This window comes from Rousettus aegyptiacus, unplaced genomic scaffold (genome assembly GCF_014176215.1).
Source record: "Rousettus aegyptiacus isolate mRouAeg1 unplaced genomic scaffold, mRouAeg1.p scaffold_m13_p_10, whole genome shotgun sequence".
Classification (NCBI taxonomy): domain Eukaryota; kingdom Metazoa; phylum Chordata; class Mammalia; order Chiroptera; family Pteropodidae; genus Rousettus; species Rousettus aegyptiacus.
Window position 1 is genome coordinate 81,554,241 of NW_023416285.1, and position 15,537 is coordinate 81,569,777.

Below are 15,537 nucleotides of genomic sequence, written 5' to 3' on the forward strand. Positions count from 1 at the left end.
TGTGTCTGTGGAAAATAACCTTAATCTTTTTATTGCCTCAGTGTTTCCATTTCCAGAATGAGAATTGGAAGAGGTAAATATCTTACTGGAATGTTTTGAGAATTAAATGAGCTAATGTATGCAAAGAATTTATTACACAGCCTGTCCCAAATTAGGTACTAAGTAGCTGTCATCTACTTTGTTGTTAGCGATGCATTTATCTTTCTCTTTCTCTCATCGACATAGCCAGACTGTATGCTGTGCTTTCCAGGTATATGAAATTGTAAAACTGATTCAGATGTCTTCTGAAATCTAAAACAGAATGAAATTATGTTTGGCCTTGACGATATTCATTTGTAAGGATAAAATGAAGGGAGGCTGTTATGTACAAAAACATATTATGAACCTACAGAAATAAAAAAGAGAGTGTAGTATTTCAAAATAGACCTCGGTATATATGAAATTTCGTGTATGATTTTGATGGCATCTTATATTAGCAGGAAAAAAATGAAATAATTTAGTAGTATTGGATTAATTGGTGATTCAGTTATAAATAAATAAAATCAGTCCCTATTTTATACCACACATACAAAAATAAGTCCCAACAAATTAAATATTTACATTTTTAAAAAATTACAAAAAAAATTCTTTAGTGGTGGTAACTTCAAATAGAAAATAACTAATGAAACTACAGGATTGAAAATGTTCTATATAGAAAATGATGCCAGATATAAAACTTAAAAGGTAAACGAGATTGTAGAAAAAAATTTCAATATATATGACACAAGGCTAATATTTAATGCATGGTGAGTTCATAAAAATTAGTTAAAAAAACAGTTACAGGAAAATTGGCAAAGCAAATGCACAATTTACAAAAGAAAACGTGACGTCTGAAAATTATTGGGGATTTAAAAGCTTGAAAATGCCTAGAATTAGCCAGATTATAGGGAAATAGATATGTTTACATGCTTTTAGTATTAAGTTAAATTAATAGAGCCTTTTGAGATGGCTATTCAAACTATCAAAATTTTAGAGTTGCATACCCCTTTATCAAGAAACTCAGTTGTTGGAAATGAATTCTAAGGAACTAATTTGGCAAATGTGTATAAACAAGATATCTTCAAAAAATATTTAGAGACTGTCAAGGTTGTAATGATTGAGTAATCATTTATTCATGTGATGAATTACCATGAAGCTATCACAATGACTGATAGATGTATATTACTTAATAATAAGAGTGATAATTGCTTACATTGATTGAGCTCTTAATAACACTGTTCTAAGGGCTTTACATACATTAAAACACACACACACACACACACACACACACACACACACAAAACTAGAAGAATGAGAAGAGATTATAGAGAAGACTTATTTTCTCTCTACCTATGTGTATGAATTCTCTCTACTTAGTGTATGAATTCTTACTAAGATTTGTGAATTACTTTTATGATAAGCAGCAACAATGATATTGGCATTTTGAAATCATTCCTTCATAAAATTCTGATATTTATACTGTTAAAACTCCATTTTACTTGCGTCTTTATGCTTACTGGATTTCCTTCTTAGGCTTGTAATAGCTATACAACTCTTCCCAGCTTGAGTTTCAGTGACTTCACACTGGTAAATTGTAATTGGCTATGGTGGGAGTATTTATACCACGGACATTGGCAAACAATATAAATCAGGGCTTTTTTTTTTTTTTTAATTTAAATAAAACAGATCCTTGCTGACCAGCACACCCCTTGTAATGAGCCTCAGAGAGATCTACCTATTCTCCCCTCTCCTTTCCTTCCCTTACCGCTGCTTTCCTCTGTATCTGCCTGTTTTCCTCTTTTATTCCCTCTCTTAAAAAACAAACAAACAAACAAACAAAAACCAAAAAACGTTTTCATGGAGCTTACAGTTAGCAGAGTAACAGATATTAAGAAATAATTATATAAATAACTATTTAGATACGGTTATGATAAATGCTAAGGAGAGAGATGAATGACATGAGAATTTGTTAAAGGGAGACCTACTCTTGTCTGAGATAGTCAGAAAGAATTATGGGTATTGTTGCTTGTTTTAATTAAATTAGAATAGATACTCAATTCTTTCATCTTTTAATTAATCTATTACATTTAGTATTTTACTTACTAACCAGAATTGAGACAAATGTTCCTTTTTGTGCTTTATTTTTTTCTGATGAACATTGCAACTAATTAAATCACAGATTTCTGACTGTATAACTGACTATAGGTATTTTATTTCTAAAAAAATGGATGCTGATACTTAAATATAATAGTCTGAACCTTGCACATTATCTGTTCTCAACATTTATAATTATCTGTATAGAGGCACTGTGCATATTCTGTGTTTCCATTTTAAAGTAACTTGACATGGATGGTAATATATTCATTGGCATTTTAAGTGCACAGGAGGTAAAAGTGGATTTAATGGTCGATGTTTTTTAACTTACTTGACAAGCGTTAGTGCTTTCTCATGTTACAGGAATTTCTACAAAAATAGTTTCCTCTGTTTGATCTAAGAGTAGAAACCCTATACTTGTAGATTTTTAGATGCATTTAGTTTTCTAACCTATTTTACTTTTTTCTTGGCTCTAGAAGTTGCCTAATAATTCTTTGTTTCCTCTGATATAAGGCTCAGTCACAGGGAGCAATTACATTTAAGATCATACCCAGCATCAAAGAAGAGACACCATCTAAAGAAGGCAAGGTAATCATTACTTAATAATCTTTTTTTGTTGGGGGAACTAGTGTTTTTCTCGTCTAATACATATCTTCTTTGTCATGACAAGTTTATTTTAATATCGTATTTAAAAAAAATTGTTTTAAATCAGAGTTAGAAGAATGCTGGCCATTTCACATTTATATTTGTTCATTTTAAATGAAACTTTTTTCCAGATGTTTATCAAAGCCCTCTTTGACTATGACCCTAATGAGGATAAAGCAATTCCATGTAAGGAAGCTGGGCTTTCTTTCAAAAAGGGAGATATTCTTCAGATTATGAGCCAAGATGATGCAACATGGTGGCAAGCAAAGCATGAAGGTGATGCCAATCCCAGAGCAGGCTTGATTCCTTCAAAGCACTTCCAGGAAAGGTGAGCTACTGGCAAGTAATGATGGCCTTTCTTCAACTGACCTTTCATTCTCTGCAAAATATCACTCCAGCATAGTTGTGATAAAATGAGCACTAAAACCTTGCCTTAGAATCCTTTATCCCTCAGGTTTGGATTTCTGTTTTGTCTAACTAAGTATGAATAATGACCAAAAATAATATGACAGTACCAGGTCATATTCGGTTTTTGTTATGAAGCAAATGGAAAATAGCACATTAATATCTGAGACTGTATTGATGTGAAAGACGGGAAAAAAAGAAGAAAGATTTTGGAATGAAGGTAATTTATAAAAGTTTGAAAGTAGCGTATTTATTTCTTAATTTGAATAGACTGCATCGTGTTCATTTCCCCACTAACTTTCCTTTTTTTTTTTCTTAAGACTTTTAATATTTTGGTATTATATTAATCTTGGATCTGTACTGAAAATTGATAGGCATATTGACCTTCTTTTCCCCCAGGAGACTGGCTCTGAGACGACCAGAAATAATAGTTCAGCCTCCGAAAGTTTCCAACAGGAAATCATGTAAGTTTGTTACTAAGAACGCAGAGTAACCAAATCTTGCTGTTTATTTTTGACTATTAAAGCAGGTGTTGGTGGTAGAACGAGAGGTCATATTACCTGTGATAGCTTCTGGATCATCATTTCACAGGAACTAAACAAATAAGACATTCATAGTAGGACTATTAAAGTGAATCTTTTGAAGAAAGAGATGTTCAGAGTTATTTATAATAAACCCATTTTTAAATCACTCTTTAAAAAAAGAACTGATTACTACTACTACTACTGTGTTTGATTTTTGAATTTAGGTATTTTACAAATGTAACTTGAAATTCACATTTTTTATTTCTCCAAAGTCTGGAGGTTTGGGTAAGATATTTCCTGGTAAAGATTACGGGGGAAATTCCACCACATTCTTGGGCACAAAAGCAGTTATACTGAAGAACAATTAATTGTTCTTCCTCTTAGTTCCTTGCTTATCCAGAAATCATAGTAACTCTGACCTTTAACTTGTCTGTTTGGAGTTATTACCCGACTAGATTAAAAGAAAATAAGGGTGAGAAAAAAAAGCTGATACGGGATTCCTGAAAAAGATAGTGTAGATTTAGGTGTACTTTTTTTTTTCTTTCAGCCTACACTTCTCTCGGCTTCTTTTTACTTCCCACCTCTCTCAAGTCTCCATTTCATAAATTTCCCGTTTCATCTCTTCGAAATGTTTCATGGTTCTAGGTATTTTAAGTGTAAAAAAAAAAAATGCCCTTTGTTTTCAGTATGGAAATTGTACATTAAAAGGCAAAGCGAGCAAATAAATGGTCTTGGAATTTTACACCAACATCTGTTTTTAGTATCGTTGCATTTTTCACATCTCCTGTTATTTCTGTCAGTTTGTAGAAGCTTATAGCCCAGAAATTACATTTTAAGAGAGCCAAACTGCAGTCGGTATAAATCTCCTAAGCAAGCAAATACTCCACATGCAGCACTGATTCAAAAGCCTGCTTGTTCTTGCTCCGCCAAGTCCAGGGAGAAGGAAAAAGCACTTGTTGTAGAATGCCACGTGTATTGTGACATCAGAAAGCTTAAAGTTTAACCAGGATGTTGCATTGTTTTAGTGTATGAATTTTTATTGGCAGCTCATTCATTTGAAAGGACCTTTGGAACATCCACCTGACTTGTCCTTTGAGGTGTTTTTAAATTTGAGGCTGGCACATTTTTAATATATTTGTATATCTGGTGCACGTGGGATAAAATATGTGTAGCTTGAGAATGAAATAAACGTGATTCTACTCGAATCTGAATCCATCCTCAAATCTGAGTGTTAGGCAACTTTGAAATGTACAATTTGTTTTAATTATGAATTTTTTTTAAATTTAAAAATTGTGATAAATGTATGTTTCTTTAAAGAATTATACAACGTGCATAGATTATCTTTTTAATACCACTCCTCAAACTGGTTTCAGTATAAATGTGTGTAAAAGCGAGGGGTGTGTGTAGAAGGATTAATTTTAATGAAGCCTTTTTGTTAATTTGCAAAATTTCTTTTATATGTTGATACTTCAGTATTGGAATCTGAGAGGTATTTATTCCAGGACTTATCTTTCCTGAAATGTCCTCATTTGAATGTTTTTTTTTTTCTTTTTGTCCTTGAATACCATTTAAAAATGCCTACTGTTTCTCCTTTCACACTTCCTTTTCTTTCTCTCTCTCTCTCTCTCTCTCTTTTTTTTTATTAGATTCTGGTTCACTGAGAGATATAGTGTTCTCATATACAGATGTTCTTTATTTTTAAATAAAAATAAATCTAGTCAGTATTATCCAAATTAAATCACTAGTATAGAGTTTATATGGCTTTATTCAGAGAGACAGTATATTTCTATGAAAACTAAATAGAAATCAAGTGTCTTGATTTTAAAAGAATTAAAATTCCATTTAAAATTTCTTTGCTGTTGTCTCAGAAATCCCTAAACTCAAGTTATGCAAAAATCATTGTACTGGTTCTGAGCATTTTTAAAGGCTAAAGCACTTCATTTTATAACCTGTGTAGTTGATAGTGATTCTTTAAAGAACTAATTCTTCTAAAGGCCATCTGACTCAACACTTCCTGGACTTCAGCATTTGGTACGTAGATTTAATAGGACATTTATGTCATCATGCTCTGTGCTAAATTATAGAATAAGGCTATGGAGAAAAACAAAGTTGATATAAAATCTTTATATTTTTATGACAATAACTCATAGGAAAGGCATTGAGAAAAGTGTCTGATTTAATGTAAAACCTCTGAAAAAGAATAAGTCTGTCATGTTATATTTATAAGTTTATGAAAAATACTAGTGTTGATAAAAGTTTTCGGCACTAAATTTTTATAAGTGCACTTAACACCGAGGAAGATATTGTTAAGCATTGAATTTAGAATAATAACTTTAGTCAGGTAGTAATATGTATCAAGTTGGCCAGTTAACTTTCCCACAAAGAGGCTGCTTCTATTATTATGATTTTACTCTTTACTTGATTCACAGTGTACCATCGTAAGTAAAGTTTCCATGGAGGAAAAGTTCATGAAAGATGACTCTGGAAGTATAGGAGTTCAGTTACTGTCAACATAGAATTCAAAAAGGAATGGAAAATCCCAGTACTATTACCTTGGTATTTCTATTTGTGCTTAGAATGCTGGATCCTGGCTCCATGGTAAATAAAATCAGGAGCTATGATAATACCGACTTTTTCAAGTTTTAAAACTACCAGCCTTCTGCAAAATGCTCAGTATGGGTGGTGTTCATCCTTGATGCTTGGTTATTTCCTCCTCAGTCTGATTCTACATATCCAGAAAATAAGCTTTTTTTTTCTTTTTTCTTTTTTGCCTTTTAAAATGAAACATACCTAAGAACTAAAACATAAACTCTTAAACATTCTTAAATCTTAGAAGGTTGATATAGAGATTCATCTCCTCTTTCTCCTATTTTTTTTTTTTTTAGAGTAGCTCATCCAACAAAGAAATTAATAGAATTTTGTTTCCTCCTTCCTTCTTTCATCTAATGATAGGATCTCACATAATGGATTTATACTAGTACTCGAGACAGAAGAGCAGACCCAAAAGTCTGATAGGTTTTTCGATATGACCAACTTTTAGATTATTACATGAAAGGCACAGGTTAAGTGTTTTGAAAATAAGAAAGTATCTTATGTCTCAAGTAGCATATAGTAGTGGTTTTCATGACAGACACTTGGCAGCTTGCAATTCGTGTGTTGATATAATTTAAAGTACTCTGATTTTCTACCAAAAGCTTATTTTTATAGTTGAGTTGCATATATAAAGGAATATGATATCACCTAACCTTTAAAAAGAAATGTAAATCTCTTTGATTACTTGAAATATTGTTTGTTCCCTTTCTAGTGAAATCAAAGTATTTAAGTTAGGGGTTGTCCTAATATTATAAATATCACTTTAACTTTAGTAGGATGTAATTTATATTGAAATCCAATCTACATGGTATTTAGAAAAAGTTCTTCTCTATATAGTATATTTTACAGAAGAATACAGAAGTATAATATATATTTACAGTGCTTAGTTTTCTTTTTTTAGTTATCAGAGTATATCTGAAAATCTCTAAAACTGCTGACTGAATACTATTAATTTAAGAATTTTCTTTTACATAATAACTCTTATAGAATTCTTGTAATAAAAAAACCAAAATGTATAGTTTTTTGACCTTTTAAAGGTTAGAAGGTAAAAACACAAAATATTATAGTCTAGAAATTGTTTTAACCAATTGTGATTGTGATCATGTGTGTAAAAATGATCTTTAACTGCTGCCTAAGGGGGTCCATTCAAACTGGGTGTGACCAAGTTCATTCAAAGACAAGTTCATTTTGGGGACTGAAGATCACTATCTACCAGCCACAGAATTTAAAATACTGCGTCAATGAATGATTTCATTCTACATGGTACCAATGTTTTGGAAGGCCGAACATTTGAGAATAATATATAACATCACTCCACAGGTTGTTGTAATGCAGCTTTTCAAGTTGAATAAGCTCCTTCCTCCTGGCATCTTAAATAATGTCTGTTTAACATGTTAAAGTTAATTCAGGAATTAAATAGATGGCTAATGTTCTTAGATTACATTTGTATGTCTAAAACTTTGTCAAAAATTTTCTTAATATTAGTGGGATTTTGTGTGACAGCATCTGGGATTTTAAAAAATACTAAAAGTATTTTTCCCCCTCAATACATACTGATACCCTGGGAGGTGCTAGAGTTTAGAGTTTGTGGAGAAAGAGGTGCAATCTAGGCTGCAAATTACACGTCTGATACCTTAATGTCATGAGGTGGTTGAGGTGTAGGCATTTCTAATTTCCTTGCCCACTTTTTGTTTCACTAAATGTGTTCTCCTTCCATATGTGAAGATGTTGCTTGTAAAACACTATTCAGGGGATGTGCTTTTAGCTTCTCCAGATGACGGGTTCTAAGTCATACTGTCTCTTGCCTTTTGTCCTGTGGACCCAGTGCTGTGCAGGTAAGAACTGATTAACCATTAGAGGTCTGGTCAGTGGTCAGGGATTACTGCAGACTTGTAGGGGAGATGAAAGTGGGGTGCAGAGGGGATTTGAAGAAAGTAGTTTCTCAGGTGGGGATTTAACTTTGCCCCTGTGAATAATATCACCTAAATACATACAGTCTCTCCACTTGTCCAGAGTTTCAGACATATCCCCTCAGAGTGACATCCAGCAGCATGGCAAAGCTCTCCTGTCGTGCAGGGTTCATCAAATGCTCTTCACGAGAGCCTTTCCACTCCATTCGTGGAAGACAGAAAATTGCATTTTGTGACCTGTTGGCCTCTCCTCTGTGCTTTCTATAATTTTCTCGTCCTGCTCTTTGGTGCTTGAAGATGCAGATGAGACTGGGGAGAGGAGAAACATGTGAGAGGTTGAAGCTGTGGGGCAGGGGCCCAGAGGCCGGCGTGGCGGGCGGCAGTGGGAGTAGACGGGAATCTTGAAAGAAACTTACTTCCCTTGACCTCTCCTGTAGCTCGTATTTTCTAGCCTAAAGCCTGAGTAATTAGTCAGTGACTTGGGTGTGACAGTATAGCATAACCATTAAACATTTGAGACTGGAGCCAGACTGTGTGCATCCAAATCCCAGTCTTGCCACTTCTGAGTGCTTCATTTCTCTGTACCTCTGATTTCCGATCTGTACAACGGGGGTGAGAGTATAGTATTGGCCTCACAGAGTTGGAAAATTAAAGAAGTTTATGTATTTAATGTGTACAGAACAGTGCCTTACGATAGTAAGAATCATGCAAGTATCCCATCTCTCCACTTTTTATGTAGTTTCCCTCTTTGTTCAAATTTGCTAAGTGTAAGGAAATGTGTTCCTTTGTTTTTCTATTGGATGCCTAGTAAGCATCCCTGCTATTGGAGATACATATATGTGTTTTATTAAGTTAAAAATACTGTTCTCTTCCTTAAGTATTGCATTGAGGAAATATTCTTTTGAGAATTTACATAGCATAGTCATGACCTTTTATTAGAATATGAAATAAACATATACTATATGTAATATAAAATATGTTTATTTTTATTGTGAGTTGGCTTTGTGTGTGAGTGATTGACATGGTTTTTTTCATCTGCTTTACGTGACACCGGTTCTTTCATCAAGGGTGCAATACTCTATCCTATTGCTTCTTCAGAAAATGTTCTCTCTGTTTAACAATCTTCATCATGGTGGAGTCTCTAAGATTGCAGACTGATCAGTTTTAAGCACCATGCATATTATTTCCAGCATGCCTAATTGCTTGGCTTGGCTAACCCGAGTACATCACGTAGTTGACTGTTGATTTTCTAATAATTTGTTTAGGTGCGTATTATATTTCAGAGCTGCTGAGAAACAAGTATAAATAAACTTACAGTGTGGGTGACTCATAATAATTGCCTGAATAATAATAACTTACTTGTCATTTTTGCTAATACTGTTCAAATGAAACCAATACAGTTTGAGGACCCATAGGTATCTGAAAAGCAAAAATGCCATAGTATATACTTTCTCCTGTGTTTTCTTTGACTGCCATTCTGTAGTTTGGAGACATAAGTGTGCAAGAACTGTTCTGATCAGTCCCACTCACTCTATAAGGTCACGTATCAAAATACATTCTGCTTTGACTTGTGGGTAGATTTTGCTTCTGTTAAGTTGCTAGTTCTTTTTCCACCTTTAACTGAAGATGAGTCTCCTAAGTCAAACTTAACTCTTAAACTGCTGTCCCATTAGTAACTCAAGAATTGCTTTTTACAAGCCCTTTCATCAACCATTATAGACAGAATTAAAAGGTTCTGCCTGACTCATTTCGCATGTGTAATAAGGTGATAATTATCAAGATATTATTGAATTTACAGAATATTTAGATTTAGGCATTTTAAGGGCAAATTGGTTGTTTCTGAAGTGTTTTTACTATTTTTATCATGAAATAGCCTCAGTGTTGAACACATTAGTTTACACACAGAACTGTTCTATGAAAAATAAATATGATCCCCTTATGAAGGATATTGTTTCAAAAAATTACTGACAGTTTTTTCTCATTTTTCCCATTTAGGTATTTAATAAGCTATAAGAAGGCTATATGCTTTTACTGCTTATGTACATACATTCTTTTTAGACCAAGAGTATAGTTTAAAATGTGTATTTTTCATAAATTCTATTTGTTGACTAAGAATTTTGAAATATTTAAAATACATTTGTTTTTTTCCTTTGGCTTTTCTAAGATGAGGAAACAGTTGAGTGTGGTAGGTGGATTTTTTTCCCCCCCTTGGATGCAATATCTTCCTACTTTAATTGTATTTTCTGCACATTTAATCATTTCCTTTTTCATTTTCTTTGTGCTTCTCAGAGGAAATTAAAGGTACATGTATAAAAGCTCCCCTGCATAGTCTAGTGAACGTGTGTGGGATTAAATTGAATATAACATAGTTTATAAAATATTGTACGTCCAAACTCCCATCTTGACATTGCAATACCAAAGAATCATGGTTGGACTTTGTTTTAGAAAGGAATGTTTTTTGTTTTTGTTTTTTGTTTTTTTGTTTTTGTTTTTGCTTCATATAGCCAAAATATGGAAAGTAATCTGAACTAGTACATTATGTTTTTTTTTTCACTGTCAGTAGTCTGAATGAAAAAAAAAGGTGAATGAGGAAAACAATGTTATTCAAACATATTGAAAGACTTAACATATGGATGTGGGGAGAATCTTCTCAATTACTTGCTTTCTGCACGAGCTGTTCTGTTAGTTGTGGAGGTATATTTATGTAAAGATTAGAGGCCCAAATAATAAGTACTCCTCTGCTTAAATTAAGTTTTTAAGACAAGCATAGCCCAGTATTAATTAATTCCTGGAAATAATTAATAACACATTACTTTTAAATGTTTTCATCTGTTCATTTTAAAAGCCAAAATAAAAATAGAAATATTATGCCTTTATTCCTTTCCAACACAGAATCTTTTCCTATTAAAAGAAAGGATGCATCTTAATCTTAACCTTTCTGTCTAATCCAGTGAGCCCAAATAAGTGCTATATTTTATGTATTATCAAAGAGCCTGATTTACAAAAATGAATTTACTTTGGGGATCAAGTGTTGTCATTTCCTTAACTGTGAAAGTATAAATATCTCAGGCAAGTCTTTTATAATTTTCTTGGAACTGTATCAAGGAACATCTGAAGAAGGTTGAGAAAAGAATTGCATGATATTTCAAAATGCTACTTTCAACTTAAATATAAAACACAGTGTTTTATGTTTAAGAGTGGCATTGTGAAGGCTGTTCTGTGCTGTGCTTTACATAATTGTTTTAAGTAGTTTACTTTTTGCATCTGTGGCTGGGCATCTAACTTCTGCTTTATTTCTTGGCTTTTGTTCTGAATGCTTTTACACTCCATCCAGAAGATGCTGACTATGCTGGTAACCACAGTGGAACCTATCTAGGTGAGCAATTGGTCATGGAAGAGGATTTCTTTCTTTCTATTGCTTTCTTCAAAACCATTATATTGTTTTATCTTAAATTAGCATATTTGCATTAGCATGTCCTGCTGTTCAGTGGGGGAGCACGATCCTTTGTATTAAACAGGCTCAATGAGTTGGACACAAAGGAATTTGTAGTATGCCGTAGTTATTATTCAAGAAGCTTTCCAGATGCTATATATTTTTTTTGTAAACCATTGTATATTTTTTGAGAGAGGATGAAAAAGCATCCATTTGTGTTAAGTAATTTTGCTCCATTAAAAGTATCTGGAGCTTTCTAAATTTTCCGGTTAGCTGTAAATTATTCAAAGCTTCTAAATAACTTATTTCTTTGTAAATAAATTTTTGGTTCTGTTTTCTAATGATTTATTATTCCCTTAACACCATACCCTAAATAACCATTAACCGAACAGCTCCAAATATATTTAAACTTTATGATTAATTTGTATTGGAAGGAAAAATGTCCAGTTTGGCGACGCCAAGGGATATTACAAACAAAAGCCAAGATATCTAGAAATTGTTAAAGGCATCAGAAGTATCACCTGCATTTCATTTCACTTCAGACTGTTCCCCAATCTTGCCATGTATTGGCACACTCACAAGTTCTCTACTTTCAGTCGTGAGGGGTAATAGTGTAGAAACATAGATTTATAGGTAACTTCAGTTTCCTTATTTTCAGATTAATACTTCTGTAGTTGACACTTGAACAACATGGGTTTGAACTTCACAGGTCCACTTATATGTAGATATTTTTCAGTAAATATATAGTCAGCCCTCTGTAGCACCAGGTTTCGCATTTGCAAATTCAACCAACCATGGATTGAAAACAGTATTTTCCATCTGAGGTTTAGAGCTGGTGGATGTGTATGCATGGTTTTATGCTGTTTCATATACGGGGCTTGAGCATCTGAAGTTTTGCTATCCATGGGGGTCCTGGAACCAATCCTCCACAGATAGTGAAGAACAACTGAGTTTTTTGGGAGCTAAAAATGGTATGTGGATTTTTAACTGAGCAGAGGTCAGCACCCCTAAATCCTATGCTGTTCAAGTGTCAAATGTATATGATAATACCTTTTGGTTACTGAAGAAATGTGTCAGATATTATATTTGGTGTTTAATATGTATAGTATAGTATTTCAAATACTGTGAAATTGGTAGTATTTTATTCAGTTTACAAAAAGGAAATTGAGGCCCAGGAAGTTTACAGAATTTCCTTAAGGACCTAAAAATAGTAAATGGTGAAGTGTGGTTTCAATTCCACATCTATGTAGATATAATACCTGTACTCTATCCTTTAAAATACACTGCTCTCTAGTTTTTTTGTTCTACAGAAATATAGAGCATGAAATATAGAGCATGACAATTTTTAGGCTGGAAAAGCTATAATTTACTGAGAGAATTGAATGATCAGAGAAAGGTTAAAATTTCACTAATTCTTTACTTATTCAAAACAAGCATGCCAGATACTCTGTATATCAATTAATGCCTCCCCTTACATCCTCAGAAACCTTAATGGCTTAAAACAACACGCATTTATTATTCTGCTGATTCTGTGGTCAGCCAGGTGGTTCTGGTCTGTGTTGGCTTGGTGGATCAGTGCAGTCTGGTGGTTTGGCTGGGGTCTGGTTGGTCTGGGAGGTGAGCTAAGTCAACTCGTTTCTGTTTCATGTAGTCCCTCATCCTTCCTCAGTAAGCTGGTGGTCTCAGGGTTCCAGAGAGCAGCAGAAAATAATCTGTTAGGAACGTGTCATTGAAGCCTCTGCTCACATCACACCTGCTAATGTCCTGTTGGCCAAAACAGTGTCATGGCCGAGCCAGAGCTGGTGTGGGAGGAGACCACCCGAGCACTTGGATACAGGGAGAGGTCAAGAAATGGGCAGCCACGACTGTAAGCTGCTACCTCTCTCAAAAATAGAGGGGTGACTGCTCTCCTTGATTTTAACGGTTTATACTCAATTAGATGGGACATGTATAGCCATCCAATGAATAACTGTGGCATAAAGCATTATCTCGTGAGTGTCACATAAAATGCCTTAATTCAGAGGAGAGGTGGATCATTTAAACCTGTTACAGTGAGGGACTCAGTCTCACAAGAGATGACATTAAAACTGGGCACCATGGATTAGGTGGAATTATCATTAGCAGCAGAGGATGAAGGTAGAGGCAATAGTGTGGAGAGAGATGACTGTTGCAGAGCCCAAAGCATATTTAAGTTTGGGTAACGTGTGGATGATAGGGCTGGAAATTTAGCATGGCACTTAATAACGTGAGACCTTCAATGACAGGCTGTCATTTACACAGTTATTATCATTTTGCCTGAGTTTTGCACTCCATTCTTTGTATAACATTTCACTCAAATAACAAAATATGGATATTTAATCTGTATATCTCTTAAAGCATGTAGGACTTTTATAAAATTAATATTTAATCAGTAGACATAAATCGAAGCACAAAAGCAAAGGTGATCAGTAAGGCGGGTTTCTTTAGAGAGTTCAGAGAAAATGCATTCTGATAAAATGGCACTAGCAACAACCCTGTTATCTGGAGTCACAGATAACATCTGAGAAATAACTTTCCTGGAAGCAAAATTGCAAGGAGCCGTGGGCAATGAAAGCAAGGTAGTGCTTGAGTTAAAGCCAGGTTTTCATCGTTGTGGACAGGAATAGTTCAGTGAGAAAGGAAAATAGGATCAATTTTGTAGACAGATGGATGACGGGACCAATGGTAAAGGACTGAATGTCTGAGGTAGGAAGTAACAGGTTGAACAAAGCCCCAAAGCAGACCAGATTAGATGGAATTGAGACCACGGGAGTACTTCAGATAAAAGAATTTGGCCTTAGCAGGTGAAGTTAAGCATGTCGATACTCCAGGACCGAGAAAAGTAATTTCCTTTGTAAAAGCAAAGGGCTTTCTGTTTCTAAGAGACCATTCTGTATCACCCAACTACAGATGAAAGTAGGGCACCATGTAGGTGAAATGGGAATATCATGAATCATGTAGTAATTTGTGTCATTACTGGTGGCTCACAGACAATCTTTAAGATGTGTTTAAACAAAAGATATATTTTTGTTAGGCACCTGAATCTGAGAAATTTTATGTAAAATTTTCTGGCTCCTATAACAAAAGTTTTGACCAACTTCATTTCTCAACTCCTCATAATTAGCTGACTCATCAAATGGAACACAAGCTCTCCAGTTCAGTACAGTGCCCACTGCTCCTTACTGTCTCGCCAATGCTTACGCAGAATATCAGCATTCTCCTAACACATTCTTTCTTTTTGGTCTAAATGCTTGTCTGACACTTGTGTGTCAAGAGACCACCATAGCTTCATGCACCTAGAAGTTTATTTCGTTATGACTGAGTTAAGGGGATCTAGCAAGTTACCTGAGAAGAGAAGCATATTGCCTGCTTTCTTATTCAAGGTTTCATTTTCTGTAATTTCAATGACTTATGGTCAACCGCAGTCCAAAAACAGTAGTGGAAAATTCCAGAATTAATTCAGTAAACGATTCGTAAGCTTTAAGTTGGTCGCCTTTCTGAGTAGCGTCCCACTCCATCCTGCCTGGGAAGTGAATCAGCCCTTCATCCAGCATCTCCACGCTGCAAACATTCCCTACCCAATAGTCACTGAGTAGCCACCTTGGTTATCAGACCAATCATTACCTATCACAGTGCTTGCGTTTGAGTCGCCGTTATTTCACTTAATAATGGCCCCAGAGCGCAAGAGTAGACATTGGTGTTAGCAATTAGGTTATACCAAAGAGAAGCCACATGTAAAGTGCTTCCTGTAAGTGAGCAGATGAAAGTTCTTAATCAGGAAAGGAAAAAAAGTAGATGCTGAAGTTGCTAAGATCTATGGTAAGAACAAATCTTCTGTGAAATTGTGAAGAAGGAAAAAGAAATTCACGCTAGTTTTGCTGTTGCACCTCAGACGGCT

General features: G+C 34.4%; 1 protein-coding gene across 2 annotated transcripts in view; it reads left to right on the plus strand.

The window, feature by feature from the left end:
• MPP7 (membrane palmitoylated protein 7) overlaps nt 1-15,537 on the plus strand; it is a 217,630-nt gene that overhangs the window by 158,624 nt on the left and 43,469 nt on the right. For both annotated transcript variants that reach the window (XM_016160774.2, XM_016160773.2), the window contains exons 9-11: nt 2,626-2,700; nt 2,889-3,085; nt 3,562-3,626. In XM_016160774.2, the coding sequence (XP_016016260.2) occupies nt 2,626-2,700; nt 2,889-3,085; nt 3,562-3,626 (337 nt within the window). The remainder of the gene's footprint in view (nt 1-2,625; nt 2,701-2,888; nt 3,086-3,561; nt 3,627-15,537) is intronic.